Source organism: Juglans microcarpa x Juglans regia, chromosome 2D, assembly GCF_004785595.1.
Source record: "Juglans microcarpa x Juglans regia isolate MS1-56 chromosome 2D, Jm3101_v1.0, whole genome shotgun sequence".
In the NCBI taxonomy this organism is placed as follows: domain Eukaryota; kingdom Viridiplantae; phylum Streptophyta; class Magnoliopsida; order Fagales; family Juglandaceae; genus Juglans; species Juglans microcarpa x Juglans regia.
This window is the reverse complement of record NC_054596.1, coordinates 38,763,662-38,790,676: the sequence shown is the minus strand read 5'-3', so window position 1 is coordinate 38,790,676 and position 27,015 is coordinate 38,763,662. Positions and strand designations below refer to the sequence as shown.

At 34.3% G+C, this 27,015-nt stretch overlaps 2 protein-coding genes across 2 annotated transcripts; one reads left to right on the top strand and one right to left on the bottom strand.

Annotated features, from left to right (window-relative positions):
- The first annotated feature begins 14,143 nt into the window (after positions 1 to 14,143).
- On the top strand, positions 14,144 to 19,901 carry LOC121250026 (probable ethanolamine kinase). The gene is made up of 11 exons (XM_041148936.1): positions 14,144 to 14,361; positions 14,694 to 14,785; positions 14,914 to 15,020; positions 15,735 to 15,840; positions 16,473 to 16,595; positions 16,737 to 16,828; positions 17,386 to 17,470; positions 18,850 to 18,955; positions 19,050 to 19,116; positions 19,366 to 19,458; positions 19,551 to 19,901. The coding sequence occupies exons 1-11, from the start codon at positions 14,222 to 14,224 to the stop codon at positions 19,677 to 19,679; spliced, it is 1,140 nt and encodes a 379-aa protein (XP_041004870.1). The 5' UTR covers positions 14,144 to 14,221; the 3' UTR covers positions 19,680 to 19,901.
- Positions 19,902 to 20,024: 123 nt separating this feature from the next.
- Positions 20,025 to 23,880, bottom strand: LOC121250025 (F-box/kelch-repeat protein At1g55270-like). The gene is made up of 2 exons (XM_041148935.1): positions 23,022 to 23,880; positions 20,025 to 21,589 (listed from the first exon to the last, which is right to left on the bottom strand). Exons 1-2 carry the CDS (start codon positions 23,046 to 23,048, stop codon positions 20,330 to 20,332), a joined length of 1,287 nt encoding a protein of 428 aa, XP_041004869.1. The 5' UTR covers positions 23,049 to 23,880; the 3' UTR covers positions 20,025 to 20,329.
- Between the last annotated feature and the right edge of the window lie 3,135 nt (positions 23,881 to 27,015).

Sequence of the window (27,015 nt, the reverse complement as noted above, 5' to 3'; positions counted from 1 at the left end):
CTTTATATTCTTTTTTTATTCTATTAAAATAATTTTTTTATTTTTTTTTTCTCTCACTTCCCTTAACTCACATGACCGATGACAGAAACACTTGCATGGCGGAGAGAAGAGATGAAGTGACCATGGTGGAGAGTGATAGAATTGAGTTACTTGCACTAAAGAAGAAGAAGAAGAAGATAATGAAATTAGATCTTGTTGGCATAAATATTGAATACAATGCAGCAAGACTATTTTCAAAATCTTCAAAAAGAAATTTACGAGACTTCAAAGAGTAGGTTTTCATTTGCATCTTTATTTCCATCTACACTTTTTGGAGGTGTACCTGTTTGATCTTGGCTTTTTTGGATAGTTATTCACGTAAACTAGCCGTTAGTGAAATACACTTTACATATGAAAACTAGCCCGAAAGTCCAGTGAGCTTCTCCATGTTCCATCTGGCAACCAAATGTTCGAGTATTTCTCTGTAATCCTTGGTTGTGTACACTCCAATGCGAGGGGCGACATTGGCATAGTGATGGAAAAGATCATGGTCTTGTCCATTGTACATTAAGTGGGCTGGCATTAATATTTTCTTCCTCATCAAGTTGGCAAAGGCCATGACTGTTTCATTTGGATCCATCTCAAAGAGTTTCTCAACTAGAGAAATATATTGGTATAAGCAACTTCGTGGTGCTTTTCATCTGAGGCAATTGTTTCACATATTTGAGCAAGCATTTTGTCTCCATGCTTCAATGCAAGCTTGATTGTATTACCATAAGAAATAAATGTTGCTCTTTCTTGGAACGATGTGTAGATGGTGAAAATGTAGGAGTTGCCCCCCGAGCCAATATCCTATGTTCTCAAAAGGAAAACGTTAACTAGTTTGACAGATTATGGAGATAGACAACGAGACAAAAAAAAAAAAGTGTTATTCATCATCATCACTTGATATAGTTATCCTTACCTGTTACTTGTATTTCAATAGTTTGATACTATATCATACAAATAAATATTTGGTCTAAAAAAATATTATAAAATAAAGTTTACAAACTAATATAACTTGATATAAAATATTATATTATATAATTTTTTTATCGTAAGCCAACAATTGTAATTAATTAATTATTGGGTTTTTTTGTAAACTAGCCCTTAGGATTTGGTTTTTTGCAACATCCAAACTAGCCTTAGTGGTTGGGAAATACATTTTTGAATGTGACAGTTTTGGGATGTGTTTGGGCTGTGTATATAGGTGTTGAATGTGTTTGGAATGTGTAAGTAGGTGATGCATATGTTTGGAATGTGTATGAAGGCAACTATATGACTATATACTGAATGTGCTTGGAATGTGTATGAAGGCAACTATGTGTTTGAAATGTGTTGAATGTGTTTCGGATGTGTATGGTTTATGTATGGAGGTGCTGAGTGATAGAATTGTGTTTGGAACGTGTATGGAGGCAACTATGTGACAATTTTGGATTGCGCTGAATGTGTTTGGAATGTGTATGGAACTAATTATGTGACTGCAACTATGTAAATTTCTTTGGAATGTGATTGTGTTTGGAATGTGTTGAATAAGATGATTTGGATCAAATGTAAATTTTGTAACAACCCGCTAAAACTTCACTAGTGAAATTTCTATTGATTTTAAGAATCTCGTGAAAATCCCATCAGTTTTTACGAATCGACCAATCGTACAAGTGTTGGTCTGTTAATATAGTCAGTGTTATCACTCACTAGGTATCAGAAATATGAGTTTAATTATACGAGATAGTTAGAAGTGTCAGAATGTGTTTTGATCTATGACATTAGACTCAGTTGATTATTTAGAATTTTATGGCGCAATAGCCCATTTTTATAATTTCAGAAGAAAAGCCTGTTCAAAATTCTGAAATTATTTTTAAGGACACTTCGAGGTTGAATTTCGGTAAACTTTTTTCATTATAAGTTAATATGAATATTTGAAATTTTTTAGTACTAAGTTTATTATGCATTTTTTCAGAGTGAATAGTAACCTCAATGAGCGCACCCATTGCAGTGTTTTCAAAATTACAATATTAAACACTTAGCACAAAGATGAACCATTAGATAGAATTGTGAAGGAAATTAAGGTGTGAGATCATGCCACCTAAGCAAAACTTTGTTCCATCTGATCAACTAAATTGTGATAGACCAAAGAAGGTTTCAATCCTAGCGAAACCCTAAATGGTTAAGATCTAATTGAAACCCCAAAAACTTAATCGAAACCGAAACCCTAAATGGTTTCCCAAACCCTAAAGTTGGCCTCCAATTCCTTTTTAATTTGATTTATAGTATTGTCTTTAATCACTTGATTAAATTATTTCCACATGCTATTAATTAATCAAATCCTTGTTATAACATCATTATCCAACCTTTTAAATCATGAAAAATTGATTGAGTTAAGAAAATTTAGATTTGGGTTTGATAGCATCTCAAACCCTAACCAAACCCCTTTTAAACCCCAAATTGAAGTCCATTTAGTTGAGGCCCACCAAGGCCCACGAATTTGGCCACCTTGGCAAAGTTTCTTGAAGAAGTTTCCTCCCCCACATGGCAGACCATTCATTCCCATTGGCTGCACCCAATAGTGCCTTGATGTAAAGGAGAAATCCACTCCATCAACCTCCATATCTCACAGCTACTGCAGGCAGTCCTTGCCCCTCACTATTCTCCATTTTATGTCACATAACCACATCTTATCAAGAGTCATTCAAGCCTATAACTTTCCCATCCAGGAGGCTAAAATTGTGCAAGACACATTCCACTATCTTTTATCATTTTTTCACCCCGTTCTTAGAAAGAAACTCAAAAGAACTCTATCGGGCAAATTTCTGAGTCTTTTTGTGTGGAGATTTTCGACCATTCGTAGGCATTTTCGTACGATGACTCCTTTATAAAAATTGTTCTTCTTTGAGCTTCGGTGGATATCTTATTAGTCTCATTTCATGCTCATTTGATCAATTGAAAGTATTTTTAACCATAGAAATGTCATTCTGGGCGTGAAACTGGAGAGTATGTTATACTTTGAGATTTTTGACCAAGCTAATGGACATATTTTGGTTCGAAAGTTTTATGGAGTGTTGTTAGCTTGTGTTTATGAATGTTCATTGAGATTTTATTGCATGAATAAAATTTTTGGTGATAGATTTCCCTAGATTAAGAAACTTGAAAACTGAAAGTGGAAAAATAGTTTTTGTTTTGTGAAAATTTGAAAATTTCGTTGTTTAATCTTATTCCAAAGGCTTTGATATTTTTTATGTGATGATCCTTAGCCACTTATATACATGTTAGTATGTTATTTTGAAGATATTTAGTTTTAGTTTTAAAGATATAATTTTTCTATACAAGAGGATTTCGGTTAGGCTGATTTAATTTTTTGGGTTAGATTTATATTTTATTGAGTTTTAGCCATGTGATTTTAAAATTGATGGTTTGATCTTCTTTAGGAAACATTTTTAAACCATGTGATGTTTTAGTTTGAAGATAACATGTCTTTAAGCCATGGATCAAAAGATTGATCAAAGTTAGTTGAGATAAAAGTTTCTGCTTTTTGACCAAGTGTAAAACCAAAATCTCTAAGTCTTGTTTTGTGATTTTTGGTGACTTTTGTTTGATAATTTAAAGCATGGTTGATCTTAGGATAATGTTATGAATATGTTAGAAGTAAGATTTGATTTTTTGGAATTCTTAGAGATGTTTTTATTAAGGTCAAAACTTGTGATTTAAGGGTTTACTTTTTGTTAAAAGGTTTGGGTATTCTTACAAAAAGTTTGGTGTTGATGATTAGCTTTTTCTTAATGAATATTTTAAGTGTGTTTTTAAATTTAGGATAGGAAGATCTTTGTTACGAAATTTTGGTTTAATCATGGACTTTGAAGATGGAAAAAATTGCAACACAAATTAAGAGAAATAACCTATGAATGTTTCTACCATAGTGAGTTTTTCATAGTTATGGATGGTTTTAAATTTTTTTTGAGTTGATATTTAAGTCTAGGACAAAATTTATACGAGAAATGTAAATTTTGATAATTTTTGAAATTAAGATGTGAAACCCTTAAGGTATAGGTAAAATGGTCGTTTTCTCACATGTAGAAGGTAAAATAGTAATTTTATTCTAACTTGTCTCTTTTCACATTTCTAATTGTTAGTAATTAAATTTTTAATTTTTAGAATACTCTTTTACCGTTCCTCGTGTTTCGTGCTTTATTCTCGTAAAACCCGACGATTGAGGTAAGTTAGCTCTTAACTTACTATCAGTTTACTGATTATGTGTGATTGGTAAGGGAATTACAGTTTATGTTCTTATGTTGTTATATATGTTATGTCATACTATGTCATCACACGTTTATCTATTACACGAATTATTCTGTCACAAAAAATTTATTTGTTACATAATATATTTTGTCTCATGTTACTATCTGTTGCAAGTATGTCACGTTATGTATGTCATCTGTTACATGTATGTCATGTCATGTAATATTCACTGTCACATGTTACGTCATGTTACAAAATATTGTCTGTTATATGGTACGTTATGTTACGAAATATTGTATGTTACATGTATGTCATGTTATGAAATGTTATCTGTTACATTTATGTCTCAAAATATGTCATGTCTTTCGTTTTACGTTCATATCACGTTACGCTACGTCAGGACTTCTGTCTTTTCGCATTCATGTCATTTCGTCTTGAATATAGTTTGTATATTTTGAGAATAGTCTTATTAAGTTATTCATATTAATCACGACCCTAAGCACTAGGATGAGATAATATCCTAGTGAAACTCCATTGTTCATGTTGGAGTGTCTAAATAAGTGTGAAATTTTATGGATTCACGAAATACAGTCAATAGGTTGCGAATGGGGCCTAACTAGTTGGTCACCGGAGCGCACCAAACACTAATACCAATGAAACCACACTTTATTTTACGTGTGTGCACAACAAGTGTGGCATAAACAATTCATGGAGCCATAACAACTGTGGAGCATGAAGTATAAGGCCACAACAACTTTGGAGCATACACTACGTGAGACACAACGATTGTGACACGTAGAATACGTGGGGCCATAGCGACTGTGGAGTACGTCTTAATGTACTCACAGCTGATATAGATATATGTGTTATGATGCGGTAATCGGCAATGACACACAGCTCAAAGGGACTCGTGTAGCACCCGTATGGTCAATTTTTATTAATTAAGCATATTGAATAATATTTCAAGTTCATATATTTCACGTTCAAGTCATTTTTCACGTTATATTATGTTCAAGTTCACGTTCATGTTATGTATGCTCACGTTTATGCTATGTTTCAAGTCCATATCATGTTTCAAGTTTACGTTCATGTCAGGTTATGTTTACGTTCATGTTATGTCATGTTCACGTTCACGTTATATTTCAAATTCACGTTTATGTTATGTTATGCTCAGGCTCATGTTATGTTCAAGGTCATGTTCAAATTATGTATGTTCACGTTCATGCTTTGTTTCAACTCTACGGTATGTTTCAAGTTCACGTTCATGCTATGTTGCTAGTCCATGTTATGTTTTAAGTTCACGTACATGTCATGACACGTCAAGCTAAGTTTCAGTTTCAATTCAAGTTATGTCATTTATGTCATGCTATATGTCAAGTTATGTTATGCTTACTTATGATTTTGATTATGCATTCATGCTTTTACTGCCATGTATGCATTATTAACTTATGTGGAAGTTTCTTGTTAATTAATTATATTTTATTATTATATAGAGAATTAATGCATAATATAATATGAGGACATATTTTGAATGGAAAAGTAAAAATGCAAAATATAAGATATTAGTAAAAGAGTTCGTCTAGATATAGACAATTTGGAGGACAAATCCGGGTACGAAAGCTAACCTGGCTTGCTGCTGTCAGAGTATTTTTTATTAAAAAAAGAAGAAGAGAAAAACAGTAAGATAAGAGAAGAAAAAAAAAATCGACTTCCCAAATCCATTTTCGCCTCCCCTCCCCCAAATCTCTCGACATAGCAAATGTAATTGTCATCACCGTCAGTGAGATCATCGTCGACATCGATGATCTTGTTATTGAAATGGTTGATTTGGGTGGAAGGCTCGAGCTTGATTGAACCCAGTGTGGAGAAGGTGAGAGCGACAACATGGTAGCTATTGCCTTGGTTCTGTGGTGAGTGGTGAATGTGCATAGAGTAGCTTTTGGTGGCAGGGGAATAAGCGCTCTGGCAGTGCCGACATCGCTTTTGCATCAAACTTGCGCAACCCATTAACCGTCACAAACACAATCAAGATTGGATTGGAAACGAAGCAAAAGTAAAAGGTGTGAATAAAAAATATGATAATTAGAACTAGGATTAGATTGAAAAGAACATTCATGAGGGAATGAGATAGATGAGTTGGGTTATTGGTGGAGATTCAATTAAATAAAACACTACTTTCTGGAAATGAGGCTCTTTAAAAAAAAAAAAAAAATATTTAGAGAACTTTTATTAAGGATGATGAACAAGAATGCTTACCTTCTTGTTCTTTAGTGGTAACGAAGACACCCATTAAATCCTGTAAGCTCAAAAAATTACAAATTTGCAATAGCAAAATTCGAAACTGTCAAAGGCCTAGTTTCAGAATTTGGAATTTTGAAAGATCCCCTCTTGTGAAATGATAACAAAAGGATAATTGGAAAGCCGTCTCTGAAAGGAAAACTTGTTAATAGAAAAATAGGAAAGTGAAATGGAATCCCAAAGTCAAAGAACGAGAGCGACGAAGAAGAAATGCAAGAATTGCTTGCAATGGAGAATGGCATTTTGAATACCATCATGTTGCTTGCATAGCGAATTGCCTCTCCTACTTACTGTCTGTGTCACTCTGATCGAAGCTGATGTAGAGTTGTTCTTCCTCAAGTGCTTCTTAGGAAACAATATTGTCGCTGGAGATGAAGACGATGAAGCCAAGGGTAAGACTTCCGGAAACTGTAACTTTTCTCTGTATCTTTTCATTGATTTACTCTTCCTCACCCTGCTATTAATTCTGTCTCCCACTCAAAACTAAAATGCCCCGTTTTTATGTTGTAGGTGGCATGCCAAGTAAGGGGGTGTGCAAAGGGAGTGCGCAAAGTCGACTTCGTTCATATTTTTCCTTAGCAAAATTTTACTATTCTTCTAGGAACAAACGAGTTGGCGCACCAACCTGCATACCAATTATTATTTTAAAGTTGTTGTTCGTTGTATTAAAACAAAAAAAAACAAAAAAGAAGCAAAACACGATTGAAACATCCCAAAGAACTAAAACGAAGAGAGTGGACTATAGAAACATCAGAAAGAACACGATAGCGATGGTCTTTTTCCTTATTCGACGACGATTTTTCTCAGTTGTCCGTTGTCCTTGGTCTTCTTCGTCGACAGTCTCAGGTACTTCATCTTTCTCTGGCTCTATTTCACAAAAAATATGTTTTTAGAGTTAGTTAAGAACCAAAAATGGGAAGAATACCAGTGAACTGGGTTAAAAACAGATAAATGAATTTTTCAAGAAAAATGACAAATGAATTTTCTGGAAAAAATAAAAAATGGGTTAATAAAGAATGTAAGTCTTGGTGAGTGGATAAAACTGGTGAATTAGCCATGAAGTGTCTACTCTTTTATGGCTTATTCGAAAATGAAACTCTAAATCCATGGTTAGTAAAGCTTCAAGGACTTGAAAACAAAGCTAAAAACAGGGTACTAGATTGAGAGGTTTTCGATTTCTATAGGTTTGATGAGGTGAGACAATGAGTATGCACTATATTTCTTGAGACATTGGTACATGCAACTTGTGAATTTGCTTAGTGTATGTGTTTGGAAAAAAGATGTTGGGTGGTTTCACTTTTTTGAATGTATGCATAAGAAAATGTATATACTTGCAGACATATCTTTCTAGTGTTGGTATAGTAAGAGGGAAATGATGGAAGGCTTAAAATTTTCTTGTAATACTATTTCATTTGGGTAGCTATTATAGATTCTAATGGGCTGAGTTTTAATTATTTCTGTGTTTATTTTCTATTTCTAATTATTGTGTCTCTCTTATTTATTGTTCTAAAATATTGGTAAATATTCTGTAGATGGAGAAAGGTAAACATGGTTTTGAAATTGATCTAATTTTTTTTATCTATTGTTAGCCGCCCCAAAACACTATTGAAATGTTGAACCTTAGTAGAACCCAATTTGACTTTTCAATGATTGAGAGTCAAGAAAGTGTAATTGATATTGTTTAATTACTTGACACTCAAGTATGGAGCTACAGTTTTAACTGTTAGATTATGTTCACAGATGCAACTTGGGGATGAGACACAACCAGAGCTTTTTGGAGCTGTAGATGGGGAATCTGGCTTTGGACTACAAGTATTGTTAAGACATGTTTTTTTTTTCTTAGTAGAACTTTAATGGAAAATTATTCTAGTCCCTCATATATATTTCTATGTTTTTCTGCAGAAATAATGATGTTGAACTGAGGGTGGGATTGGACAGCACTATGGACACGTGCATGATTGAAGATTTATGGAAATACTTTCATTTGATGGTTTCAAATTTTGTTGGTATATTTGTTTACACTCAACTAGTTGGTTGAGGTTATAAATAACAAATGCCACAAAAGTATATACAAAGTTTCCTCCAGTAATATGGTTTTATTGTGACCATATGAAATACAATGAAATTAATGTAGAAATAATCCAATATGCACGAAGTAGTGTGCGTTCACGCCGAATGTCTGCTTGTTGCCTTTGAATATCAAGTTGGTTGTTGTGGACTCCCAACTTCCTCTTTACAATCTCTTCATCTCTTTTTCGAAACTCTTCATCATTCCTTAACAACTCAATTTCTATATTCACAAATTCTTTTTCTCTTTCCTCATTGTTATCTGCCCATTTGAAATAGTTACAGTGTGGTAACCCCTGATTATAAACAAACAAATGACATGTATATAAAATAACAAACTTTTGTAGAAACCCAAAACAATGAAGAAATGGGCTTCAACAAACATGTTCCCAATGTACAACCTATAAACAATGTCAACAAATCAATCAAAGAATACCAAAAATCTATGCCAGCCAAATGTACACATTAGGCAACTCAATATATAATCTTTTTAACAAAAGATATACTTTTATTCAGCCACATTAACATATTACCAAAACTTCGCAACAAAGCAAAAATATATCAGTTTTATATACATCCACAACATATGTAAGCTTTAGGAAGCTCTTGGTACATTTCAAAAATTTATAAATTATTTGCAACAATTCAAAAATAGTTTCTTGCACATGGATTCATAAATATAATATGAGATGAATACAAGTCAAAACCAAATATAGTTTCTTGCACATAGCTTGCAGCATATGTAAGCTTTAGGAAGCTCTTGGTACATTTCAAAAATTTATAAAATCGTTTACAACAATTCAAAAATAGTTTCTTGCACATGGATTCATAAATATATTTGGGATTAAGACAAGTTCAAACCAAATATAGTTTCTTGCACATAATTTGCAGCATATGTAAGCTTTAGGAAGCTCTTGGTACATTTCAGAAAAAAAAAAAAAAAAAAAAAAGGATAAGAGTCGAAGGAGACTTCCAACAAAGACCATTACAACCATGTTCAACTAAACAAATAGAATAGATTAGCAAGCTAAGCACATTGGCAAGAAATTATAGAGTAGTTCAAACCAAATAGAATAGATTAGTTCAAACCAAATAGAATCATTTATTTACCAAGCTAAGCACATTGGCAGGTCACATGGCCATTTGATAGCAAAATATATGCATGCAGTTAGACCCACAAAGAAAACCATTCCTATTTAAGATTTCTTGAAAGACCGGCTTGAGATAATGATCATTTTTTATTGTTATGCCATAATTTGGAAATATTCAAATGGAAAACACCAGCAAAAAGGACATTTGTACAAATCTCTACCAAAGGGACAAAATGTCTAGAAGAATTTGGTGAATATTCCAATTAGCCTGCCAACAACATTTTTTTCTTCATATATTTTTCTCCCGAATTTTATTACCTAAGAACTCAGAAGATTAGCTTTCGGTTGCTCATTTCTTACCCTTTTTTATTGATAGAGATGGTAAAAACCTAAATTCAAAACCTAACTTTTGAAAACCACAAAATCAAAATATATCCACAACACAAAATTAATCAACTGCTGATAGAGTGAGAGAGAGAGAGGGAGGTGAATACACGTTGGCCTCGACGACAAATCACGGAGAAGAGAACGACGGCTTAGAATTAGGGCTCAGACCAAAAAATGGGGTTAAACGAAACAGAGAAGAGAAAGCGTCATGGGAGCTTTTTGGTGGAAGAGAGAACGAGAATCGACGGCCTGAGAAGGCACACAGAGAGAAGAAAATGGAACCAATAGTGAGGGAAGAGAGAAAAGAATGGAGGAGTCTTCGGTACAGAGAAGGTAGGAAGAGAAGAGAGACCCTGCTTCACAACACAAAGCGTTTGAGCCAATTTTCACTTAATTTGAGATCCAGCCCAAAACTCACCAGAAAGAACTAAAAACAAAACGAGCCGTTTTATTAAACACGTCAGTAGTCGATATACTTCGATGCACAAACTTGCCTGAAACAAGAGTTTTCCAAAAATTTGACTTTGCCTCCTAATCTGAAGATGCTCTAGTCAAATAGGACATTAACAAAAGAGTAATAATATATACACAACACATTGCACAACAATATTATAAAATGATGAAATTTTTTTAAAATAACGTTATTTTTATAAAAATGTTTTACAAAAATACATCTCACTTAAAATATAATTGTGTAAAATATTGTGGAAAATATTGTGTAAATTTTTTTCCTCAACAAAAAGTTTAAACATTAAAATAAAAGAATAAAAATGATAAATTAGAGCATTTTCATTGGATTAGCCAAATACATCGTCAAATTTTAGCTAATATCACATGAATTTACATTTGCCTATTCCATTTAAATTTAATCTCCACATTGGATTATCCATTTACTCTCTATAGAATAATAAAATATTATTATTTTAATAATTAATTAATTAATTTTATTTTTATCGCATTTTATAGTTCTACCAATTAAATGTTAATAATAATTATATTCTAATTAAATTAATATTAAAAATTATATTCTAAATGCTAAATGTTAATTATATTCTAATTAATTTAATTTGTTTGCTTGGAGTTAGAAATTAATATTTTAATGTTTAATGAAGCAATTGTAGTTAGTTATATTTGATGAAGCACTGTAGTTGAAATCTAAATTATTTTAGAGATATCCAATCCAATATGAGATTTTTTAGACACAAATTATCTAAATTTTAACCAACTTTTAAGTTTGACTAAATTAATAAAAATGCTCTTATATATTTATTAATTAGATAAATATATATAGCCTAAGAATATTCCGTACAGAATTTCTCTTCTCAAATTTGACCACGATTCATAAAAGAAAAATTCGGTAGAGAGCACAGCATGACGCGGCATGATCTACTCTAGTAGTACCTCCAAACTTTTGACATTCTCAAAAGGCGTGCCGGGACCTTTCGTCCCTGTCTACAAGCAACCACGTTGACATTTCCCTCCCTTGCATTGCGTGTGCCTTTGTTTTCTTTCTAAAATAATAATAATAATAATATATGCATTTGATTGGACAAACTACCGAACGTCATCCAATCGAGATCTTTGCCCAAGCCCTCGTAAATATATTATATAGAATGTAGATGGTCCCTTTCAGATTTTGCCATTTTGCATTCAAGATCCGTTATTTTATTTTATTTACATGCCGACAGTGACGTGCGTGTAATAAAATTTGATTATTTATAAAAAAAAAAATTATTTACAAATCAAACTTTGGGAAGTAACGTAACTGTATAAACATACGCCAATTTATAATAATATAAAGTGTCTTTTATGCTTGCTTTGTAATCTTTCATTGTATTTAAATTTCGCCTCCTAATTTTTTTATTGAATTTAAAAGGTCATGGCTCTTGTATAAGAAAAATTCATCTTATCGGTCACTATTCATTATTTCATATCCCACATCTTTTTAAAAAACTTTCATATCTTATAAAAACACCCCACATTCTAGGGGTGTGCAAAATTATGAAAATTTCGACTCCGTCCGACTTCCGCTCTGACTCCGACTCTGACTTCGTCGGAGTCATCGGAATTCGGAGTCGGAATTCGGAGTAGCTCCGAATATCTATTTGGAGTCAGAGTTGGAGTCGGAGCTCCAAGAAGCTCCGATTCCGACTCCGAAATTTTTTTTACTGTACACTTACGCTCGAGTGAGGTGTCGAGCGCAAGTCGAGCACACGTTGTATTGAACATTGGCTCGATCGACATGTCGAGCGGAAGTCCAGCGAACCTCTTCCGTCATCGAAATTCGGAGTCGGAGGTCGGAAACGAGCACTCCGACTCTGTCGGAGTCGGAGCCCAGCCCTACCACATTCTATGAAAAGTTAATAGGTATGGAATATAGATAATGGCTGATTTATAGAATTACTCCTTAAATAAAAAATAATTATTTGTATGTTTTATTTTAGATAAATATTATAACTATAAAGAGATTTCACAAAATATAATATGATAAATTGAAGTAATTTTATATGATCTGTTAAATTTATTTTATATTAAAATTAATCTTATATTCTGATATAACATATTAAGATATATTAATTTGAGTTTTCATTTATAAAATTATTTTGTGGTTAAAATATTTTTCGTATTTTATATTTAAGTTTTTATATCTTTGGATAAGAAAAATTTACCGTTCATAAATTTATCAGGACTATTTTTACTATTTTCACTTTTCTGTAGATGTACCATTAGTTTTTAAAGAAATATTTCTCACTGATCGAGTCCATTTACCACCCAATTCCAAAACTAAACAAAACTCAATGATACGATTTCAAAAGTTTGATTTCATGATGATTGGAAATATAAAAAACTTAAACAAGATTGTCATGATATTGTTTAGTGGGAAGGAAAATATTAAATATATTTAAGAAAAAATTATAAAAAATTTATTTTTTCATATATCAGTTATACATTAAAAAGGATAAAATTTCAAATTTAAAAATTTAAATTTTTTAAAAAATTAATAAAATAAATATTATAAATACACGTAACACTACTCAAAATCAAATACGCTATATTCACACGCTATTATACAAAGTGCTTTTAAAATCCTCTGATTGTTTTGGATAGTTCATTTAAGTTCAAGTTGGATTGAGAAACATTCTTATCTCATCATCACAATTTTTATAAATTCTCAAAGATGATAAAGATAATGTGGTTGTGGCATGCAGTAAAGTGGAAAGGGAAGTTCTCTCCTCAGAGTTTATTAAAGCGATTGCCATGTTGAGAGGTCTACAACAGTCCGATCAGTGGAGGGTGTTGAATTTGCTGCTTAAGACAGATTGTTTGACTCTAGTAAATGCTTTGCAGGATGGTTCAAATTTTTTAACAAATTTTGATTATTTGCTTAGAGTTATCAAAAGGTTGATGAGTGATTTTCGTGATGTTTATATTTCTTATGTTAATAGATTGGGTAACTCAACAGCTTATCTATTGGCAAGATATGCATAGGATTGATGATATTGAAATGTGGTGGGAGGGGTGTCCTTCTTTTGTATCTCAAACTGTTTGGCTTGATAGAAGCAATATTTTGTAAGGACAATTGTTTGATGATTCAAGGAAATCTTTGATTATATATATATATATAAATTAATATTTTTAAATATTAAAATAATAATAATATTAAAAAAATATTTTAACAATATTTTATTTAAATTTTAACTTTTATCTCAATTTAGTATCCAAACCTAATCTCAATATTTCGTTTGTTTTCGTAGATGAGATGAGATAAAAGTTGAAAGTTGAACAAAATATTATTAAAATATATTTTTTTAATATTATTTTTATTTTAGAATTTAAAAAATTGAAATTTTTTCTTTTATTTTAATTAAAAATTTTAAAATATTATAATAATTAGAAGAGATAAAAATGATTATGAAAACAATGGAATGCTTATTATCGGACAACTTGAGACGACAAGAGGGACATAGTCGCTATTATAGAAATTTGTAGGGTCAATTTCCGTCCTTTTGAGCGTGCTCGTCCTATAATTAGAAGAATAACCCTCAAAGGCTCCGCAATATCGCGTTTGAATATAGCAGATACAGGAATATCATATATAGAACAAGAAGACACAGAGTCGGAAGATTATGGGAGCTGTGACCACCTGGAACGCCATGGAAGTGGCAGAGGAAGCTCGAGAAAACCCGAAACTTAGCTCGGACATTCAGTCTTCTTCTCTCACCGTCGACCACACTCTCTCTCTCCCTGACATGAAGCCTCGCCTCATGTTCGTCGAGCTTCTACCTCTTCATCTCATACGCATTTCTATGGATTATTCGAATTAGAAATATTAGCTTCTCTCTGTGTTGGTTTTTTTTTCTTTTCTTTGCTCTGATTTCCGTTTTCCGGCTGGTAGCTGAGAAACCGTTGGAAAACAAGAAAAATTTATAGCTTCTGATCTTATTTTGAGCTACTGCAACAAGTTGTTCTCTCTTTTGCATGTATTTAATATTACGGAAAAGGAAATTGAGTCTTATTTTACTTCTGGTTCTCATTGTGCACCCTCCGTCTTGCTTGTTCCGAAAATTTTGATCCGGTTCGATTCCCTTCTGTTTGCAGAGATTTGTGCAAGGATCTGTTCAATAAATGGTCGAAATTGGACGATTCTCACTTTTCAGTGGAGACTGTATCCGGTGGCATTACGAATCTATGTGAGTATTTTTTTTATAAGTAATGATTTGTCTTGACAGATAATGGAATTAGGCATATTATGTTGCTTTGTTACCGCATTTGTCTTTGATACTGTTTGAACTGAAAAATTGATCACTGATTCGTGTAGTGCTTAAGGTTACCGTCAAGGAAGAAACTGGGAACGAGGAGCCGGTGACAGTCAGATTGTATGGGCCTAACACTGAGTACGTTATCAATCGCGAACGGGAATTGCAGGTGATTCCCTAAGCTTTTTGATAGTAATGGGCAATCATTGTAGAAATACCAGAATCACTGTGTGCTAACCAAATAGTTTTTGCGTCACTTGTCTGAGCCAGATTACTTTCCATTATATTGGTGATTTGCATTTCTGCTATGCTTCTTGGAAATGATTCTCTATCGAGAACTGAATAATTTCAAGATTTTATTTCATCTTAAGCAGTTTGCTGGTTATTTATTTTCCTATGCTATTGTATCGGCTAGATATCAGGCTTTAAGTGCAATGTATTGTATTTGATGTTCTGCTGTACGGAGGTCCAATGCCTAGCAATATGATATCGATTTGAGGGGTTGTAAAAGGATGTTCATTAAGATGAAATCAACGCAGTCGGCAAGTTGAGTTCTGCTTCTTTGTTGACGAAAATTGATTATCTCGAATCTTACCCGTCCTAGTTGTTTGGGAGTTCATATGCGTAATCCTTTCTGATAACTATATATACAAATACTTATTGACAGAGAAAATTATAAAAAAAATTAGAGCCCATATAGAATGGACAGCTGGATAGAAAGGCAGTAGTTGTTTAACTCATGGTAGTCGTGTCATCTTTTGATGTTATAACATTACTGAAAGATGCTCCACCATATTTAAGTTTATCTGGCTTTTTTTGTATATAGTTCATGACTTTCTGTTGAAGCTTCACTTTGTAAGTGCTCTCCATGTATTGTGTTTAGTCTATCAAATACCTCTCAGCTGCTGGATTTGGTGCCAAGTTGCTTGGAGTTTTTGGAAATGGAATGGTGCAATCTTTTATCAATGCACGCACACTTACTTCAGCAGGTAAAAATTAGAAAGTTGTATGTCAGGGAAGGACTAGTACGGGCTTATTCTTATTTCCAGGCTTTATCCCATGTACTAAGGACTTCTGAAGTAGCAGTAATCTAAAAAATGAAATTACATTTCTATAGTTGCACTTAAATTTCTTGTCATTCAATTCAAGGGCTGTTGTAAACAATCTAATGAGGGTTGAGGCCCTTTTGTTATATGATTGAATTTGAAATCCTAGGTGACAAGTAACCATGACGACCTGACACCCCCCCCCCCCCCTCCCCCCCCCTCTCAGGGCACTTGGAGAAAAGAAATAAACTAGTTCTATTAATGCAATCACTTTTTTTTTTTTTCAAAATTTCCCTCTTTATTATAAGCCAATATTTATGCATTCTCATTTACAAAACAGTCTTCTGTAGGCGTGGAATTAAATGGCAGCTGAGAGTTGTTAGCATTGAACTAATAGACAGACACACATATATGTTTATATTCATTTGTCTATGTTTCTATTGGCCTGCAACCTTGCAATGCACATAAGCACATAAATAAATATTGAAAGACACACACACACACACACACACACACACACAGATAAGTATATACATATACACTAATAACATACACACATACAATTTACCTTGCAGACATGAGAAAGCCAAAGCTAGCTGCTGAGATTGCCAAGCAACTACGCCAGTTTCATGAAGTGGAAATTCCAGGCCCTAAAGAACCTCAGCTATGGAATGACATCTCCAGGTTCTTTGACAAAGGTGTTCTATCTTCCCTTGATGGATGACTAGCTATGCCTCCCGGGCAATGTATAGTGTTCCGTTTGTTACATCCAAGCCTGTGTGTCTTTCTATAGTTTCTGGTTTATATTTTGACATTCAACTTACCATCTTCTATTGCAGCATCTGCTCTTGAATTTGATGATAAAGAGAAGCAGGGGATGTATGAGACGATTTCGTTCAAGGAAGTACATGATCAAATTGTTGGTCTCAAGGTAGTAGTTGTTTTAATGTTTTTTTCCATATGATTGCCCTGGTTTGAAATCTTGGAATTTTGAAGTTGTCAATCTTCTGTACCTGCCTTCCTAGAGGTTTCAATACCTCCCATATTTTTCTGATCCTGCCAATTCAATGACAAGATATAACCTTTTGAGAAGCTTGGTATTTCTGCTTTGGGGATAAATAGGTGCAGAAAAAGTTTCCTCAAAAGCAGGCCATAATTGGTCTTTATCATCTTATACCAAATTAATCTGAATGCCTTCCTAGAGGATCTTAGCAAAATCATATCCAGATGGAGCTATAATATGAGAATGAGCTAGGGGTATATTGGTATCCAGAAGCATAATTGGGACGTGCAGTATGTGCCCTATACTTGTAATGATCTAAGGAATTATCTCGGTTTAATTTTTCACCTTAAAATAGTTCTTGGTGGGAGGAAACCACACAGGACTTCGAAAAATTGAGCTAATTGTGATCAATAAAGGCTATTCATGTTTATTTGGGTGAAAAGAACTGTATTCCTCTTTATAGATGTCTTCTGATAATGGAACAGGAATTGACAGGCCATCTCAATGCTCCCGTGGTTTTTGCTCACAATGACTTGCTTTCAGGAAATATAATGGTTAATGATGAAGAAGGTATATGCGACCCTTCCTTTTCAGTTTATATTGTTGTATTCCTCTTTTGTTGACTTCTAAAGTTTTTTAGTCTGCTAGGCTTTTTCGCTGAAGTATGATCTATTTCTGTTATATTGTTTTATTTATAGTTCTCTAATTAAAATGTGTGCCTGCCAATTTGGTTATGAGAAATACTTGGTCTGCAAAAAGATTACAAAAAAAAAAAAAAAAAGAAGCTACAAACTGATTTGGCTTAATGTGGTACGACATATTGTAAAGCAGATCTAATGTATTATATCAAGCCACGTCAAGTTGTAAACTCTCATTTTGTACTTCTCTTTATAGATTTAGCACTTCTCTTTTATTATTCATCTCTCTCTCTCTCTCTCTCTCTCTCTTCTCTCTCTCTCCCGCGTGCGAGAACTCTTGCTTGTAAAGACAAACAAACAACCCTCCACTGACCTCCAATAATCTTTTCCATGAACCTTTGAATAGAAAGTTAATATACACATTTTGGGTTTCTCTTTTAGGTTATTTCTTTCTATTTGTGCTTATCCCATAACTGACACAAACAAACCCAAAGTCAGAGTTTCATATACCAAGAACTTTTAATAAGTGATTCTATCTCTTGATTTGGTGGGTCCCTAATTGGTGGAGTAGTAGAATGGTATATCCTGAGATTGCAATAATTCAGGTGCGCTGTATTGCTGATTAGGCTTTGCTGATGCGGTGATGCCAATCAAGTACAATTGTAGTGAATGAGATTTTTTTCATACCATGGTTAGATAATGGGGTCTATCTTTGTATTGGTGTAAAGAATTCTGATGATCCATCTGATGAGTTGCTTCAATACTATTTCCTAAACGTTGTTTAGCAAGAACATTTACATGCTATGCTTTTGGCAGCTGCCAATATCATGATTTGTGCGAGGTCCAGTATGGACTGCAACAAGAGGGAAATGTGATTTGGATCCCTAAAATGGTGTCCACATCCTTTTGTTTTTTAATAAATAAAATGGAGCCCCTAGGGATTGGCTCAAGTGGTAAGAGCCTTGGTCTTGGTGGTATTACTCCCTCTAGGTTCAAGGTTCAAACTTCAAACCTTGGGTGCAAACAATTTCTAAGGGCCACATCCCATCGGTGAAAAATGGATGATATATCATATACCTAAGCTGTATGATGGGGACGCTTTACACGTGTCTGGGGTTTACTGGATAAAATACATGTTGTGTTTGCTCAATCTCCGGGATTCCTCGTCATAAAAAATTAAGTAATATGGTATCCAGCATCAGAAGATAAACACAAAAGACTACCGAAATAGAATGAGCTCTCGCTTTGCTGATATGTTATTTTTGCCATTTTTTGTCCTTTAACCTTGTTGTTTGTTTGGTAAATGTTCAGAGAAACTATACTTCATCGATTTTGAGTATGGGTCATACAACTATAGAGGCTTTGACATTGGAAATCACTTCAATGAATATGCGGGCTATGACTGTGACTACAGCACGTATGTTTTTTATTTTCTTCTGCTTCTCTCTCATTTATCGTGATGATTCAATGAGGATACTATTTCTGAAATGTGGGAGTGGTTTCATTTGCAGATACCCTCATAAGGATGAACAATATAATTTCTTCAGGAATTATTTACAACCTGACACCCCACATGAGGTATGCAAGGATTGTGTTATGTTTACAATTTGAAAATGTTAGTATTTCCTATGCACCTTTTTTTGTTTGCTTGTGTGTGTGTGTGTGTGTGTGTGTGTGTGTGTTTTTGTTTATAGAATGGTTTATTAATCTAGAATAAAGCCCTATAAGGAAGTCGCAATTTTATATGAGATGTTTGATTAGAAAATCTTCATTCTTCATAGCTAAACTCTCCTTTCCCTACAGTAATAATGATCATTTTAACGACAGGTATCCGACAAAGATCTTGAAGCTCTGTATGTCGAGTCAAATACGTATATGTTAGCTTCGCACTTGTATTGGGCGTTGTGGGCACTAATCCAGGTATATTTATTCCTCCTGCTTTGCATGCGAAAACTCGCTTGCCCCTTGGTTTTGTATCTCGCACTTACTATATTTGTGTCTGTTCTTCGTAGGCAAAGATGTCCCCTATTGATTTTGATTATCTCGGTTACTTCTTCCTCCGATACAATGAATACAAAAGGCAGAAGGAAAACTATTTCTTGCTGGCACGATCTTACCTCTTGGGATCTGTGTCTGGGTAGTTATTGTCATTTTACGCTGTACTTACTACCAGTGTCTGCATTTTAGAAATTTGCCATACGGAGTTCTAGGAAGAGGTCCTTGATTCCTCTAGATAGATATATTCTTGTAAAATATTCTTTGTAGCCATTTATGAGAGGAAAATATTGCAGTTTAGGGCAAAATAAGATATCCTGTTGTAATTGTGAAACCTGTTGTTTTCAAATTATATACAATTTTTATTCCCTCCTTCGCATGGAAATTCTTGGAGTAAAATTATGGACAGTGCCTAAGCACAGATAAACACGAGTTTGAGTTCTTAAAGGTCCTTTGCACTGATGGTGTGCAGTGAATGATTTTTTATTATTATTATTGATGCGGCACAGCACACATACATTGAAAGTAGTTGTCAAATACGTCATCAATTTTGACATGTAAAAACTGTGTATTATATATATATATATATATATATATATATATGTAACACAAAAAGTCTAGCAGAACAAACATCCTCATCCATCTAGCACCCTCATGGTAAACGTGATTTCTACTTTCAATATGAACCTACAACAGATTGATGTGCATCATCTTTTCATGCATGTTGTAGCCCATCAGATAGAGAGGGTCTAAAGAAATCTAGGAGCCACCTTCAGTTTTGATATGCAGCTGCCTTTTAAGCTTGAAGAACCTGGCAGTGAACAATGTGGCTTTTCAGGCGGTTCCTGCCGGCAAGGCTGGACAAGAGATTTGAGACCAAAGTCTTGAACTGCCCCTTCCCCGCTATTGTTTCCCACAAATGTTCAGATGCAGGTCCCCTTGCATCTGCAGATTTCGAAACGTCTACCAGAGAAATGCTCATATTGTTTCTGATGATACACAGTTTCCCGTTAAGGGGTAGAAGAGCAGCTGCCTCCAAAGCCCTAGAATTCCCCAAATGCATTTTACTGTCAATATGCTTGCTCCAGGAATCAGCTGCTTCATCATAAACCCTAAGTTTGCAGCCATCCTTGCATTCCAAAGCATAAAGTTGCCCGTTAAGGGAAGTACTTGGGTTTCTCCAACCTGTGACCATTCCATCATAAACAGGGTACCAGGTGTCAGTTTCTGGTTGGTATGCCTCACTTAGAACCTGCCGATGAGACCCAAGCCCCTTCAAGTACCACTTGCCCTCATAGACAACCCCAATAAAGGGAACCATTGCAGTGCTCATGTCCGCAACAAGGGACCATCGATTCTTATTAGGATCATAGACTTCAGCTGATCTCAAGGACCGGTGCACACCCTCGTTCTCTCCACCTGCTACATACAAGCAATTGTTTATGACACAAGAGCCAAAAAAATGTCGCCGACGAAGCATATCGGGGGCACGGTGCCATTTATTAGTCCTGGCACTATAAAAAATGACACGCCTCATTGATCCCTTTAGTGGGTCTTTACCACCAAACAAATAGAGGTGACACCCACTAAGGACAGCACAACCAAACCCAAGGGCTTCAGAATATTCCTTTGGCACAGGAGGCAGAGGCTGCCAAAGCTGGTATATAGGATCAAAGGCATGCCATGATATTTTCCCATCTCTGTCCCTTTTAATGACATATACCCATTCTTCTGCAATTCCAAGGCCCTTTCGAAGTGAGTAAAAGAAGTTTCCAGCCAGAAGACGATACCATTTTTTGCAGACCAGCCGGAGTTTCCGATGCTCAACCCTTGGGACCCGGATTAGGCAAGCAATGGCGAGATCATCGGGGAGTCCTGGAAGCAGAGGGGATTGGTTTCGGTTCCTGTCACCACGAGATGGCTTGTTCCTTGTAGGATGAATTGATGGTTTAATGTCAGGCTGAAGACAGAGCTTCGCCCCAGGAACAAATCTTTTTGCACCTGCAACAGTTTTGAGGCCTGCATCTACCCTACATAGACAGGCTGTTGTATCAACCTGCAAAGGTACATGAGTACAATAATTAAAATTCTTGTGGGCTAGTCCATTCCAACAATTTAGGAACTCAACATTATACATTATCTTGATGTCCACATCAAAGAGGACCACATAAGCCTGATGCATCAGTCTGTCACATTGTTACTGATAAAAAGAGGTGATCAAATAATGTCAGCAAGCTCCTACTCTCCTACTTGCCTCACCATAGTAAAAAGATGAAAAAGACTAGTACTATATTTATATATATATATATTTATTTATTTATTGGCACCAGGTGTCCAAGAACAAAGTCTCAACTAATCCCAGCAAGGAGTTTTTCCCAAATGCACCTTGGGTAATTCAAGAAGAAGTTCCCCCAGTCCGATGGCCACTAGAAATTGTTAGCACCCAAGATGATTCGAACCTTAGACCTAGAGGGAACATACCACCAAGACCAAGACCTTTACCCCTTGAGCCAACCCCTAGGGGTTAATCACTTAAAAGACATTTGCAGTTGAGGCTTTTTTTCCTCCAAAATTGAAAAGGGGAAAATTTAAAACTAATCTAAAGAGGACTTCAACAAGGCAACGGCTGTCAAAAAGTAAGATACTGGAGCCTCAAAAGTTAAAAAGGACTAAATTGCTAGATACCTCATTGATTGAAATGGATAGTCATTCGCCCCCCACAGAATGGAGAAGCATGAAAAGAATTTGTATAGCATATTGACTCTGAATTTAGCAAAGATGTCAGTGAAATGCACTTGTTCGTACCGGGTCCTTGCTTTTAAAGGTCCTAACTGGAGCTAAAGGACTCCATTGATAATTTTGTTTTACCTTTTTGCCTGAGTTTTCAACTTTGAATCTCTAGTATCTGCCAATGAAAGAAATCCTGGACAAGAAGCATTCTTTACTTTTTATGCCCCAGCAAAGCAACGATGGAGTGGTAAGGAATCTCTAATTGAGTTTAGAATCAATCTATTGTACCATTTATGTCAATTTTCTTTTCCAAAGAACCAATTTGGTTCACATGACATAACAAGCATATAACAAGGCGTGCTGCTGAAAAACCTCTCCTTATCCAACTCTTTTGGGGAGATTTCAGCCAGGGATCCACGGATAACAGAACAAACACAAACACAGATATTGTGCAACAAGTTCCACTCGTAAAAAAAGAGTGCATTTCTAATTTCTATAAAGCAGCTCAGAGTATTCTAGTTATTACAGCTCTACTAAGCACCTCAGCAATCATATCGTTGAGTTGGAACACAATTCAACAACAGGAACAACCAAGAAACGCAAACGTATACCCAATCACGAGACAAAAAGCAATTTCAAAGAGTAAGAACGGAAGAAAGCATAGACCAAGTTACCATTCGATTCCACCAGAAATGAAAAGAAAAAAATTGATGTAAAATAGAGCAGAAATAAGCAGTAAAGGTTGATAAAAAATTTACCAGAGGAGGCTGAATCACTCTGTCCATTTCTCGTCGTTCAAGGACTTGCCAACACCAGATTTATCAAACCCCACCTCCAAAATCAAGTGCCTATCTCTCAATCACCATTTCCCATCCGAAACACAGATGTAACAAACGCATAACTCGTCTCAAAAAACCTGACTTTCGCTGCACACCAGGACCAAAATCCAACTTCAAAACATAAACATGAAATCACTCTGATTATTTAACAAAATTCTCCTCGTAATCTTCCAAAATCGACATCCAGAATCAAACACCCATCTCATGAAAACTCACGGGAAGCTGAAAACTAGCCTCAAGGATCAGAAGCCGAACACGTTAAAGAAGCAAAACCCATAAATCATAATCAACCGAAGTTGACCAAAACACTATAACTTCATTACCGCATTATCTCCCAAACCCATGTCTAAAATAAATAAATAAAACCCATGCGCCAAAACCTCAGAAAGTCAGCTCCCATGCCCGCCAGACTGAGAAATCAGAGAACCGAGATCATATTTTGAGAAAACCCAAAGAAACCCAAATGCGAGACAGCGGGAAAATAGGGGCAAAGAGAGCACTGAAAGATGGATAGAGACCCCTCGCACCATTAAAATCTTCAGTGGAGTTTAGGGCCCATCACTTCAACGGCACAACCTACCAAGCAGAAGAGTGTGTTCAAGAAGAGAGAGAGAGAAGGAAAAGCAAACCTATACCATTAAAGGAAGAGAGAAAGAGGGGACTTTGAATGATGACATTTGGGTGGTTATTTTTCGGAAGAAAAATTAAAGACAAAATTCACACTTTAATTGGAAGATAGCTCTTGTTTGAGACTTTGACACAGATAGAGAGAGATAGAGAGAGTGTGCGCGCACAAAGGAGAGAGTCAAAACTCAAAAATCTTAAAAATGGAGGGTGAGGCATTTTATTTTTATTTTTCTGTTATATAAAAAGTTGCGTAGAAAAAAACAATTAAGAAAACATGAAATGATGGGTCCACAACTCTACAGCACACCAAATGGTTATTTGTAAAATATAATGTATTGCATATGTTGACCGACCGAAGTGATATAAGAAGTATTTTACTTTATTTTATTATTATAATTTTTTTTAAATTTTTATATAAAATATAATAAATAATTTAATTTTTTAAAATTTTAAAATAATAATAATATTAAAAAATAATATTTTATTCAATTTTCATCTCAACTCATCTCATTTCAATACACTATCTAAACACCATACACTTCGTAGTTCCTACTCCACAAAGGGTGTTTTGATAACTATAATAAGCATTGGACCCTCACATCCCTTTTGTTTTTTTTTTTCTCTGATGAATCAGGATGGGCCATGGGCAATAAGATCTCTTGTTAGTGAAAGAACACTACTGTGATTAGATCATGATCACCTCAATGCTTTCCCTTTAATATATTCTGTACTTTATTACTGTATTTTTCCATTCTTTTTTGGTGGAGGGGATGATGGGAATTGATCAGAGATTATGCTCGGAACTTGAATTTTATAATTTTAGCCGTAAATCAGCCTGAGTTAAAATCGATTGCTTGAGCTCGACTGTATCTGCCTCTTTAGACCCAGATCCTGTAAAAGCTTTGGTCTTTCTCGAGTCAAGCCTGCACAAACCAGTCAGCTATGGCTTCTAATTTCAAAATTATTTTGATTTTTGTTACCAAAGATGCTTTTCATTGCAATTTGTTTATATTTCAAATGGGAACATCAGAAGACAAGTTGATGCTCTTGTATAATGGGGATGACACCATGACATCTATTTCTCCTAACTTAATTTAATAATCATCAGTCCTAATCAGGAAAGTTTGTCAATATATCCCTGTGGCTGTGCCTGAGTATATTTGGGTTTGGCATAAAGTAAGTTTAACATCATGGTTTGAAAAAGAGAAAAAAGAAATATTAGGGCTCTAATTGAATCGACCTCTAGAAGAGGGAAGAATTTTCATCAGGTCTAGAATGTGCTCCTCTTTCACACAGCACTTTCCATGTCTGTCCATTTGTGTTTTTCCTAGTGTGAAAACTTCTTGAGTGGCACCCACCCACAAAAAAAAAAAAAAAAAAAAAATTATAATAATGTGTTGGTAAAATACATAATAATATAATAAAAATTACAGTAAAATAATATTCAATCGAAACTAATTTAGACTGAGACATGAAAATCTCACTCTCTTTAAGTAGATTCAAGCCCTTTGTGGTATATATAGTTTCAAATTAACCAGTATAATAGAACTCTTCTTGAGTTAACTCATTCAGGATACAACAACCCAATTGATTGTAGTATAACTCTAACTAACTCTGCAGTGGTTAAGTTCAAAACTCCACTAAAAAAACACATCTATTTTATTTGGAAAATACTCTCAAATTTATCTACACACTTTCTCTTATCTTCTATGTATCTCATAGGAAAAAGACACACCAGAATGAATATTCGAAGTGAACGGCCATAGGCAATCAAAACAATTAAAGTAGCCCACTTACGACTGGAAAACCAAACGGAGCTCATTTCTACCCATGCATATCAATGACACTTGATTCCAAGCTTTTAATGCCGTAAACGTAAACTTCGAGTTAACACCCAACCCAACGGCTTTCTTTTCTTTATCGCCTTAAATAAAATTTAAACATGATCAAATGGTAAAACATATGCTGGAAATAAGACCCATAAGGCACTAACCGTTCAGAGCTTAAAAAATGCTTGGAAATAAAAGATGTTGTAAAATTTTTCTTTAAAATTCAAGAACAAAGGAAAAAAAAAAAACTGAAAGAAAGCTTAATGAAAAAAAGAACGGTAATGATAAAAACGTTATGAATAAATACAATTTATTAAAAAAAAATACCAACATTTCCCCACTATTTTTTAATAGTACTGTTACAGATACACAAAAATTACATAAAATAAATCTACAAACTGATGTGCTTTATAGAATTCATTAGATCTACTTTATAATAAAAGTAACTTTACAATTTGACATACCACGTCAAGCCACATCAGTTTGTAGAATTACTTTTATCTAATTCCTTTATCGCTAAAATATTTTCTATTTTTTAATAATAAAAATAAGAGAGATACTTACAGACAAAAAGTGATTATTATGCATCATGAATGTGTGCTCTGTATTGAACTCTTACTTAGTGAAATAACAACCTTTACTACAGAGTCAGTAGAAGTCTTAGACTTGAACTATGACTTTTTAAGAGAAATAAAGAATTATTACTCACACATAAAAACCCAATTAGCCAACACATTACGACCTTGTGTTAATCCCGGTTTCATGAGTATGTTTGAGAATAAATCCAATAATCATAGAGAGCGCCCCAATCCCTAACTCACATATGTGAAATATGTCAAGAGTACTCATGTAATTCTTACATCCTACTCATAAGATAATTTCATTTAGAGTTTTTTCAAATAACTCATCATTCAAAACATTACAGGATAAATACACTCATATCATAGGAATGAGAAATAAAATAAATAGTGCATTTATTACGACCATCATATGATTTGTTTTTTCCATTGAACCTAGTTCTTAGGATCTCTTGTCCCTAGATTGGATATCCTCATACATGACTCTTGAATTATGGGTTTTAATCTCATTTCTCTCGATGTATTCCAGACCATTTCTCTTGTCTATGTCTGGTTAGTAGATATGCAATATTATCACAAGACTTTACATAATCCACATTAATAACACCATCAATCAAATAAATATCACAATACTATGTATTCTTCTTATAGAACTGGATTTGCCGTTATAATAACGATTTTGTACTTTACCAATTGTAACAGTACCATCACAATGAATTAATATAAGTAGAACTAGTTTTCCCCGCAAGGGAATCTCATGTCATAAATCTTTCAACCAATTTGCTTCCTCCTTTATTGAAGCCAAAACTATAAGCTCAACTCTCACAGTTGACTTAGCAATAATACATAGTGCATTTCTTACGATCATCATATGATTTA

Excerpts from the sequence above, each read along its gene's own strand:
- LOC121250026 (XM_041148936.1), top strand. The coding sequence starts at position 14,222 with ATGGGAGCTGTGACCACCTGGAACGCCATGGAAGTGGCAGAGGAAGCT. Across the intron at positions 15,021-15,734 it reads ATCGCGAACGGGAATTGCAG|TCTATCAAATACCTCTCAGC; the intron begins GTGATTCCCTAA and ends TATTGTGTTTAG. Across the intron at positions 17,471-18,849 it reads AATGGTTAATGATGAAGAAG|AGAAACTATACTTCATCGAT; the intron begins GTATATGCGACC and ends GTAAATGTTCAG.
- LOC121250025 (XM_041148935.1), bottom strand. The coding sequence starts at position 23,048 with ATGGACAGAGTGATTCAGCCTCCTCTG. Across the intron at positions 21,590-23,021 it reads GAGTGATTCAGCCTCCTCTG|GTTGATACAACAGCCTGTCT; the intron begins GTAAATTTTTTA and ends GTACCTTTGCAG.